This window comes from Crassostrea angulata, chromosome 6 (genome assembly GCF_025612915.1).
Source record: "Crassostrea angulata isolate pt1a10 chromosome 6, ASM2561291v2, whole genome shotgun sequence".
NCBI lineage: Eukaryota > Metazoa > Mollusca > Bivalvia > Ostreida > Ostreidae > Magallana > Magallana angulata.
The window spans coordinates 1535906-1548206 of NC_069116.1; the positions used below are offsets into that span (position 1 = coordinate 1535906).

A 12301-nucleotide genomic window follows, 5' to 3' on the forward strand; every position below is an offset into this window, starting at 1 on the left:
ATAATATTCGTATCAATATTGTATATATATTTGTGGAACATACCTGTTCAGTAAAATATTTTTAGCAATAAATATACAATCGGAACATAAAGTAAATGCAATGCGGCAGGACTAACAACAGCATCACAGTCCAAAATTGCCTACCGCATATATGTGAAGAGGGACAGGTCTCCCTCTTGTACATTACAATAGTACATTAATAAAGTTTATAATATTTCATTTCTCATATACTATTTGATAATTTTTCAAGAATGCTGAAGTTTAACTTTATACATTTTGATTTTTTTACAGTAAGATACAATTGCATAAGCGCATTTTTTAAAAAACAGCGCATATCTTCAGATGACACATGTTCGTTTAAGATTCTACGTTTCATTTTATATTTGTAAATTTTGCATGCAATGAATGACAAAGTGTTGTCTAAGATAAGAGTATATTTGTTGCTCATGAAAATAAAACGAATGACAATCAATTTCCATGTAACATCAATATTTAGTATCAGAGAAATTTTCCGCCAAAGTGCCATTGTCAAGTCACACTCGTAGATTAAATGTTTTATATTTTCTGGCGTATTGCAATTATTGCAGTTCCATTAATGTTTTTATCCCATTTACTAACCGATAGATTCGTGGTCAACAAGTTGTGAAGTAATTTATAATTAAACTATGATACAGATTTATCAAATAATGATCGAATCTTGTACTTGTAGATTACATTAAAGTAGTACTTGTCTATTTGGAATTCCTTACACCATATATTTTCTATAATAGGTTTTTGGGATTTCTTGTTTATAAGAATATTGTAGAAAAATTTAGACTTTTTATTTGAAGTATCTTCTAGCTTTCCTTCAAAATAGAAATGTGACTTAGTGAGCGAATTCGTGAAATTTATTGTTTGTAAATCTATTTTTGAAAGGTGCAACTTTATTGCATTTTTAACTATAAAGTACTCACATAAAAAATTGCTTGTTGATGCCAAGCATTCTTTTATGTCGTTTATCGTTTTGAAGCCATTCTCATTAAAGAGGTCTTTTACTAGTAATAAACCACCTTTTGTCCAACTTGAAAGAAATAGAGATTTACCAGATATTTTCCTATTTTCCATGTAGGTCCTTGTTACTCTGCTTTGAATTTGTATTTCGTTTTATGGATTTTATTTTAAGATGGTTCACGTTTTGTTATTGTCATTTTTTCATTATTCATATATATGGATATTTGATATACTTCTAACAAACTGATTATATTCCTAATTTTGTTAGAATAAATTGTAAAATTAAAAAATAAACTAGATGCTGTCATTAGACAGTAATACCCCCACCAAGTGTTTGCCCCTAAATAACACTGTTTTGTACCAGTTTAATTAAAATGAAGGCCAAATGCAAGCTCCGGTAATACATTTAAAAATTATAATTTTCATAACTGAAGGATGAGATCCCTTCCCATATGATATTATGAGTAGCACTTTATGTGCAATTTGGGGTTGAACTGTTTGCAGTGAATTTTCAGTTAATCAATAATCTTAACATTTCATGTCATAGAAAGTATAATGGTCTATATAATTATTACAAACAAAATTAAAAACTAAATTATGCCCCCTCCCCATGGCGGTTGCCGGTTTTAGATTTGCTTCTGTGTGCCTACATGTACATCATCGTGTGCACAGATTTAGAGAAGGGTGGAAGTGAGGGGTCCAACACCCCCCCCCATGAAAATTCATTTATATCAATAGTAAAATTACCAAAAATACACCTTGGACCCCAACGCTTTTACAGACATGTAAACGCTCTAACCCACTGCGCTTCAATGTTAGGTAACATTGTTTTGGGGGTAAATATTTAATTAATATTTAATATACTTTATTGTTTATCTCAATAGAAAGTATACATCACAAAATGCAGGTGTCCTGCACCACCTTAAAACGCTGTTATTTACCTAATAAAATAGTGCAAGTGGATTTGAAGAATAGGTCATAAAAATACATGCATGTTATAAATAACTGATCTTTGTCTGAAGTTACGTACACAACACAGGTCTACAGGTTTCATTAGCGGGTACTTGTTTTACCCAGCTCTTCGATTAGATGGCCGGTTCAGGTGTATACATACATGTATGTGTTTTCCATATGCTAGAAAGGATTAGTAAAGATCAGCTAAAGGAATTCATTATTGTGTTTTAATTGGATTATCATTATGATGTTGACCAATATAGGTAAGCATAATACATGTAGTAGCAGTAGCACAATATAATGAGATGCCAGCATACATAAGTTCTACTTTCACTTTCTAAATGTGATCTCCCTTTGACAACATACTGTATCATCATCTTTTAATATTTAAATAAGCTTATCATCGTAACCTATCCTACCGCATTTGTAAAGTTTGCAAATGTTATTTTTTTTTATTTAAATGTCAGAATTGCACTATTGAGTTGCCCCCATATTGACCCTGTATAAATAATTTCGTATTAAATTTGTGTATTACATGTAAGTAAGTGTAGACACTTATCATTTTTATATGAGTTATAATTGAAGGAAGGAGTATATCTTTCTTAATGTATTATAATGCATCAAATACAATGTACCCTTAGGGTAGGTCATGACCTTATGGGACTGTTCTGACCCCACGAAACAGGAAAATACAAAATATCTTGTAATGTCATTATGATGAATCATATGGTGGAAAGTACATTAATGACCCCCCAGGTGTTGTCTTTAACACACACACACCCGCCTTTATGAAATAGGAAATGATGATACACTGCATAAATTATGTATATTTTGTTAACTTCTGAGGTCTGAGATCCTCATCCCTAAACCATATATTTTATTCTTGCTCTTTGTGTCATTGCGCGTAAAATTGTATATAGATTATGCCCCCTTGGAGACACTCTGACATTCTAGAACTAGAAATAATAAAGTATTTTATCTTATTCATATGTAGTGTTTGATCCATGTGAGTATATCCTAGCCTAATGATGACACGGCTTTGTTTAGGAGACTTTACAATTGCCCAAATAGGCGAATACACATGCATATAACATTTTGTTTATAAATCTTAAAAATTGAATTAAGCAATTTGCAAAATGTTAATGTGCATCAAGAGAGAAAAAGCAATCAAGAAATGATTTAAAATTTGCTACTGTACACATGTAAGAATGTATTAAGAAGACGGAATCTTTAGAACCAGGTTAGATTGGGGGGGGGGTGTGAATGTGGAGTATAAACATTTATAATTTGAATCATTTATTGTTATTGATTTTAACTTGTCAATGAATACAAGTTATTGATTCCAAGGTAGAAATATGACCTCTGATCATATCTCAATAGATCATTTGTCAATTATGCAAGGTGTAATGTAATTTTTTTAAAGAATAACATTTTTTACCAGTTTATAAAAGTTTTTAGACACCCAAATTATATTTTGATTTTAATAGATCATTCGAAAATTAGGGGGGGGGGGGGGAATAACAGTTTATATTTGAGTTTGTTTGGGGGTGGGGATTCCAAGTCATATATTTGACATTTTTTAATGTAATTTAAAATAAGACTAAGCCATACTACAGTCATGAACATGAATAGTATAGAACAAAACACAAAGTAATACATGTATATATATATACATATATATATATATATATATATATATATATATATATATATATATATATATATATATATATATATATATATATATATATATATATATATATATATATATATATATATAGGAAGTATTACAAAACATAGATGATTGATCTATATCTGGGTTCTTAAATTGAATCATATATCATGTACATATTACATGTATATTATTGTTTCTTTGTTCAAGACATTTCAGATGGTATGTAGGTCATGATCCTAAGTGCTCTTCCTGAAATCAACAAATACCGGTATCATAAAAACCATTGAGATCCCCACCTTAATCAAAAGATATTATTCCTCCTTAGGTCATGTCGCATCAGATCATTATGGCATGTAAGTCATGACCCTAAGGGGTCATCCTTACCCCCTTAGAATCAGAAATTGTCAATTATCTTTAAATTATTGATGTATGATGATCCTATCTCTATTTAATCTTTATTATAAGTCTCCCGAATGAAATTTGGAGACTTATTGTTTTTGTACGGTTCTTAAGACATGTATTATTATTTTTCGTCTTCTTCTTTTTCTTCTTTCCCGCTCTGAACTTGTGTATCGGAGATGGCTAAACAGAATTGTACAAAACTCTAGGATATGATAGGCCTGCATATCTAGTTGTGCACCCTGGTTTGATTTTACTAATTTGAGGTTAGACAACCACTTTTCGGGGGGGGGGGGGTCTAACATTGAACCTTGTAGGAAGAATCGTAGTCTCTTGATAACTTGGTAACTTGAAAACGGACAAAGATAATAATATAGGGTTTTCATAATCATATATTGATTGTTACTGGCAATATATAGGGTTTATTAGATCTGACCCCTGGGGTTATCCCCACCCCCTAGGAATTTAGAATTACCATATATCTAAGAAACTGTTATAATCATGACCCCTAAACCATATATATTCATGTTTCTGATGTCAAGGGGCATCAAATGTTATGTAGGTCATGGGCCCTGTGGGTGGTCTTGACCCCCTCAAACAGCAAGTCCCTTAATATGACCCCTTAAACCTTATATATTCTTGTTTCTTGTGTCAAGGGGCATCAAACAGTATGTAGGTCATGGGCCCCGGGGGTGGTCATGACCCCCCTCGAACAGGAAGTGCATGAATATCTCGAAAACGGTTGAGATCCCAACCCCTTAACCATATACCGGTATATTCTTGATCCTTAACGGGCATCAAAAGGTATGTAGGTAATGGGCCTCAGGGTTAAATTTAAGTTTTTAAATCTGTAATGCACATCTATGGAACAGTTCCTATCATATCCCAAGATGTGATGTGTCTATCCATTAAATCATAAAAGGAGTTCTAGGATCTATGATTTTTTGAAGTGATAAACGTCAATTTTCTGCTACTTTTTGACACTCTGGATGAAATTTAAATTTTTAAAACCTTACTGCACATCTATAGAACAGTCCTTATCATATCCCAAGATATGATGTGTCTATCCATTAAATCATAAGAGGAGCTCTTGGATCTATGTTTTTTTAGTGATAAACGTCAATTTTCTGCTACTATTTGACTCTCTGGATGAAATTTAACTTTTAAAAACCTTATTGCACATCTATAGGACAGCCTAAATTATATCCTAAGAGATGATGTAGCTACTCCAAAAGTTGTAAGAGGAGTTCTGGGAACCATACATTTTTTTGCAAAAAAACGTCATTTTTTGTTGCCCACTGATCCCCTTACTAAAAAAAAATTCTGGAACCTGATCACACTTCAATATGACACCCCCAATCATATTCTAGAAGATCATTTGGCTACTGCCAAAAAAATGACGTTTTTGAAACCAGTTTTATTTTGTAAAAAAACCCCGTCATTTTTCAGCCATTAAATGACCCCAAGGACAAAATAAAAAAATCCGATACCTTCTTGCGCATCTATAGGATACCCTCAAACATATTCCAAGAGATGATTTGTCTACTGTTGAAAATGTAGGAGGAGTTCGAGGAAGAAGGTTTTTTGTGAAAAAACGTCATTTTTTTTTACCAATTATTTGACCCCCAGGACTAACAGAGAATTTTTAAAACCTATTTATAAAACAACATGATACCCCAAATCAAACTCCAAGAGTTGAGTTTGCTGGTTTATAAGATGTAAGAGCAGTTTGAGAAAGTAAAACGTGACAGACGGACGGACGGACAGACGGACGGACAGACGGACGGAACAACAATATACCCAAACTTTCTTTAGAAAGTGCGGGTATAACAAGATAATAAAACAGGACTAAAACAGTCTCCGTTAAAGTTATCTTTTCGCATGTTCTATGATCGATACGACGGCCATGTCAGCAAATGTAATCCTTCACTGGGTCGAATGCTGACTTAGGTTTTAGTAACTTAGTGTTAGACGGTATTTATCGTCTAATTGTTTACGGAATTTTTTACATTTTCGCGATTACGGCAAAGAGCACATGGCGGGTTTCACCGGTCAGTAGAGAATGTCCAATCCTCCATGGCATCTGATTAGGGTCTTCCGTTTCCAATGGAAGACCCTATTGTTTTCGTTAGGTTTCTTTTTCTCTATTTTTCACTATTATTATTCTTTTTTTTCTTAACATTTTTCTTAAAACCCAAGTATCTCAAATATGCTACAATGGATTTTTATGAAAATTTTACGAATAATACAAAATATCAAGGTCTTTTATCATGTACATTTTTTGTTGATGACGTTACTTCCGGTCGGCCGTTATATTCGTTTTTCTTTTTGTAAAAAGTGATCTTGTCCTCCCTTTTTCGCAAAAACGATTACAGATAGAAAATTGAAATTTTCAGGAATGATAGATTTTTGAATTTCTAGGGCCGATCAGGTAAAACTATGATCGTCCGTCACTTCCGGTCCGCTCAAACAGCATTTTTCACAGGATGAATGACCATCTTTAAGTCCTCCTTAAAGATAGCTTAAAGGTGTTTAAAGGTAGCTTAAAGACGATCTTTAAGCCACCTTTAAGCTACCTTTAAGCTATAAGTATTGCTTAAAGGTGGCTTAAAGAAAGCGTAAAGATGGCTTAAAGGCAGCTTAAAGACTATCTTTAAGCCACCTTTAAGCCCCCTTTAAGGACAACTTATAGGTCCTTAATGTCCAAACTTCTTTAAGCCACCTTTAAGCCACCTTTAAGCTACCTTTAAGCCACCTTTAAGCCATTAAAAAAAAATTAATTCAATATTGTGCTTAATTTCCAACAAAATGTATTAACTTTATGAAAGAAAAGGTTTTAAAACGGTTTTTGTTCTAGAAAGAAAAATGAAGAAAAAAAAACACAAAAAAACCCCGGCCACGGCCAGAATTGAACCCGGGACCCTTGGTTTACTAGCATCACCACACATCCTCTGCGCCACGGCAACTTACATATATATGAGCGTTTTTATATCCTATATATCAGTGGATATTGATTCACTGTATTGAATGTGTTTACTTGAAAAGATTTTGACAAACCATTCAGTTTGTAACAATCAATTATATCTAATTTATAAATTACATGCATGCATGTATTTAGAATGAAATACGGAACTTGGTCTTCAGTGAACAAAAATATATTATACCTAAATGGAAACCGTTAGGTTCACTATAGTAGGCTTTCTTAGTTAATAAATTTAAACTGAGTAGATATACGTTCATCTAATTTATAGCTATAAAAATGTAAGAAAGAAAATGAAATCATTTCTTTTATTAAATGCATTGATACTATTAGGGTATTTGTTCAATTTCCCGCAATTTCCCGGTTTTCATGATCGCGGCGCCGTTCCAATATGTTTAAATATTTACATGTAATTGTATGTACATGTACATGATTTTTAAACTATCAATTCTATAACAAACAAAATTACCAATTACCGGTGACGTATTTACTGCATGTGGCAATTGCAAATGACTTGTACATACAATTGTATGTGCCAGGCCGGGTATATTTGACATATTTAACCTTATACATATATTTAAATAATCAACCCCTATTTATGATCACCGGTACATTAATTAATTAGCTTCAAGATTTTACTCTTACATACATGTATCGTTAATTTGTAGACGTAACATCTTTGAAACCCAGAGCTAGGAAATAATACTTTGAAAATGAATTACAAATGTAAATTAACTTTTATTCACTAGACTTATCGTATACTCGTACATACTAAGATTCAACGCCTTTAGAAACCCTGACGTGCACCTGGGCACACGACACACCTGTTGTGTATATCTTGTATATTCTGTGTTAGTTCCAGGGGTTTTCTTAAGTTGGACAAACAATAGACTTTAATTAGATATACACAAACATGCACTTGGGCACACGACACAACTGCTGTGTATATCTTGTATATTCTGTGTTAGTTCCAGGGGTTTTCTTAAGTTGGACAAACAATAGACTCTAATTAGATATACACAAACGAACAAAACTATGTCTAGACAAACAAAGCAGTAATATCCTGCCCGATATAACAAAGGCAGTTGAGAGTCTTTTCATCTTTAACATGTATCTAGCAGATCTAGAGTTAGAAATAATGAAAATTGAAAAAAAAATACAAACCTTAAACCGATTAACAAATTAAATCATGCATTTTTGGTTCATTATCTTTATTTTGTTTAATAACCGGATGAACTGAGAGAGAGAGAGAGAGAGAGAGAGAGAGAGAGAGAGAGAGAGAGAGATTTTTTCACCGATTAATTTATACATGTAATAGGAAACAAACATACTTTAATTAGTTTTATGCACATATTAAGATACAGAGACTGCGCTCATACCTACAATAATTTTGAAACCCCCAAAAAATTATAAAGAATTTTATAACGGCAATCTGTGTCCATCAGAGCGGTGCTGATGTTAGCGATCTGTGTTTAATGGAGCGACGATTAAAACCGCCTGGAACACCCCCCCCCTTCCTTGGAAATTATATTATCACTCGGATGACCCCCTCCCATCTCTATAAAAGAGCTTTTGCATTTAATATATGATTTTATTGTTCAGCTTGATCAATATTGACTTAAAGGCCACTTAAAGACAGTGTAAAGGCAGTGTAAAGAGAGCGTAAATGCCACTTAAAGATGCTTAAAGGTGGCTTAAAGGTAGCTTAAAGAAGTTTGGACATTAAGGACCTATAAGCACTTGCTTAAAGGTGACTTAAAGGCGGCTTAAAGGTTGTATAGCCTTTAAGCTCCTTTAAGTCACCTTTAAGCCACCTTTAAGGACTTGCTTAAAGATGGTTTTTCGCCCTGTGTTTGGAAAATTTTGTTTTAAAATTTTTTTAAATCAAATAATGTACAATATTTTTTCCATCAGAATATGTTTTAAACTTATCAAATTTTAATATGAGCAGGTCGTCCGTCACTTCCGGTCGATCACCGGAAGTGATTCTAATATTTCGATTTTTGGAATTTTAAAGCATATGCGTTTTGTTGACATTTTTGTACTGAATACAAAACTAAAAACCGTTTTAAAATCGGACAACGCATTGAAGAGATATTGAAGTTTAAAAATAACGTTTTCCGGAAATCTGCATTTCGCAGTGTATGTTGAAAAATTAGTTTAAAAGGAAGTTAATATGATAGTAAATCGTACCAAATGTCAACAGTTTAATTGAACCCTATCAATTCATAATCAAACGAAAGACCCACTTGTTGCTCGCAACAAGGTGCATTCAGGTAATTCAGGCATTCTCGAGAAATTAAGCGTCAAAGTTCTGAAGCGAGAGTCTGAGTAGCTCAGTCGATAGAGTCGTGAATATGGCCCAGGTGACACGGGTTCAAGCCCCGATTGCCGCAAATTTATTTTTTACTATTTTATGATTATTTTATGAAACATACTTTGAAATTGGTTTTGATTGATGAACACAGAATTTTACATTATAAAATGAATATTTCATTAAACTTCTATCGTGAAATCCTTATCCTACATCGTTTGTGATTTATTTTTGATTAAATTTCACGGTCTGGTACATTTTTGATATCAGATAGAAAAAAAAACCATTATAAATCAACCAAGACGAACCGGATCAAGTTGCGACTGTACTGTACATACTATTAAGACACAGAGGTGCGTAACTACTAAAACAACTATTTTTGTTATTTTTTGGTTGTGAAAAAATAAAGTGTTATTCAGATTCTAAAGAAAAATCCCTTGAAAATGAGTCTTTACCGTCAACCGACCTTGATCATCTGCCTCGGGTGATTACGCAAAGATCTTAGGAAATCTGGTTGTCTGAGTTTACCTTATGTACTACATATACTAGACTAAGTTATTCTAATTATTTAATTGGGTAATTACATATAATATTACTATCATGGACATCATTGTACAATCAACATGTGGCTATATGGGCTATTGCTAAGTAATATCGAGCGAAGACACAGAAAGTTGATATTGACCTCGCGAGCTCAGTCAATATCACTTTCTGTCTTCATTCAAAATCACTTCATAGGGTCCATATAACCACATACTGACCTGCAAAGAAGTCCATGAATAAATAAAATTACAGAGTACCGTTTTTTACATCTATTACGGTTCAAAGTCACAGTCATTTTTACATTTAAATTGCTGTGACGTTGCATGTGCATAACACGAAGCCACAATTTTTTTTATGTTTAAATAGCTTAAAATACAGAGAAAATCAACCTCAAATTGGTTTATAGCCATAAAATTTCAGGTTTGACATTTGTGTGATATGTTTTATTCAATTCTGTAAAACTTTCAAAATGGGCCAAAAAATGCCAAAAGCAGCCTTTTCCCATGTGTGCAATTATATGATATCAAGTTATGAAATTTTTTGGTCGAAATCTTTGTAGTTGAAAAAGCACTTGAGTCATATTTGATCATTTTTTTCATAATTGAGTTTGTAGAATTTACAATTACCACATTGGACGTTTTGTGTTAAAATAAATATTTCACTTTCATAACATATATATGTACATACATGACATATTTTGTACATATGTTTATAAGATCATCTTGGAAAGCTTCTAACCTTTTGATGTTTCTATATTATACGGTTCTTAAGTAGTGAAAATAAATTTTGGGAGAGAGAGAGACAGATAGACAGAGAGAGACAGAGAGAGAGAGAGGGAGAGAGGGAGAGAGTAAATAAAGGGGAGAGAGCGAGGAAAAGGATTCGGGCATTGTTCACATATGTATAAGTGCAGGGAAACTTGAAAGAGGAAAAAAGGGTAAATCAAAAAAAAATCCCCCCCCCCTCCAAAAAACAAAATCACAGTTCAAAACAAAATTGAGAAGAGACAAAATAGAGAAACAATTTAACTATATTTATACTGCAGTGCTACAGCTTATTACATAGCTTACATTTTTGATGGCAGTGGCATTTAGTGATAAGTTGAAATTACGGGTACATCCTGTTACGACAAACAATAGCTTGGTAAACCTTTCTGGTTGAGTTAAACTTTCTGATAGAGGGAATATGAAATTAATTTATACATATCCCGATACAAATGAAATTTCGATCCATTATTTACTGCAGAGTAACTTTTATTCTAAATCCTAAGAGACAAGTTCATATCGATCGAACTTGGAAAAATGCATGAATAAAAAAATATATATTGAAAAAAAATTAATCAAAGTAGTTATAGTAGATGAAAAAATGGTGGTGATTTCATATTTTTGGATAATACAAATCTTATTGAAGAGATTTTAAACTGCGTAAGCTTACGATGAAACCTTTAATCAAGAAATTATTTATCAAATTAGTTGTGAATCTCTACCATAACGGTTCTTTGAATTTTCATTTAGCTAAACAATGTCAAAACATATCTATTCTATTCAAAAAGTATCAAGTATTTCAAAAAACATTTTCAAAGTGGGATAACATCGATAATATCAACGCACTTTAAAAAGATAATGATAAAGGGCGCTGACTTGTTTCCTTAATTAAAATCTAAAATCTACGAGGGGTGCTTCTCGTGGATATTAATTTCTCGCGTTTGGTTAGAAATTTACATTATATGAACAATTGTATCGTTTTAAATTTTATAAATTCCAAAACTCTTAAATGTTTATTTTGGCTTTAAGAATATAGCGTATCGATATCAAAACCCCGATCATTCTGTAATTAACAAATTAGTCCAGATAAAAATTCACTAAAACGTCAATATTTATTGTTTGTAATCACATTAACTATACCTGCTATAAGACTTAATTTCAATCACTGTGACAGATAGCAAACTGAGCACAGATAACAACGTATCAGCTCTTAAACACAATCATTTGGTAATAATGCAGAACTCAAGATATGCATAGTGTAAATCTTCAGTAAAATTTGCAAACTATCAAAAATATTTTCAAAAAGATAGTGATAAATGAATAAAAGAATAGGATATACAAGAGTTTGGAGATTAATCTTAAGGCGTGAAAAAATAATAAAATATAAGTTTTGCAATGAATTTTGATAAAACTTACCAATTAATCGGATGCTCCAAAGAAGGAGAAAGCTAAGACCCGTCCGCATATTGTACGTGTATGTTCAATGATTTGTGTTATCAGTACTAGTGTAGCATCATTCTGATATTAATATTTAAGGATTGTTTGACTTCCCTTTTGTAAATCGATAACACATGCTCGTCTTACACACTTTTTGAGTTTTTTGAAATATAAAATATATAACAGTGTTTCTCCATTCTTTAAAATACAGCCATTTATATATATTACAAACGTTTCTGGTCAAT

The 12301-nt window shown here is 32.4% G+C and overlaps 1 protein-coding gene across 1 annotated transcript in view; it reads right to left on the reverse strand.

The window, feature by feature from the left end:
• Nucleotides 1-12084, reverse strand: part of LOC128189792 (uncharacterized) — a 47550-nt gene extending 35466 nt beyond the window's left edge. Inside the window, exon 1 of the mRNA XM_052861551.1 lies at nucleotides 12036-12084. Within this exon, the coding sequence (XP_052717511.1) occupies nucleotides 12036-12084 (49 nt within the window). The remainder of the gene's footprint in view (nucleotides 1-12035) is intronic.
• Between the last annotated feature and the right edge of the window lie 217 nt (nucleotides 12085-12301).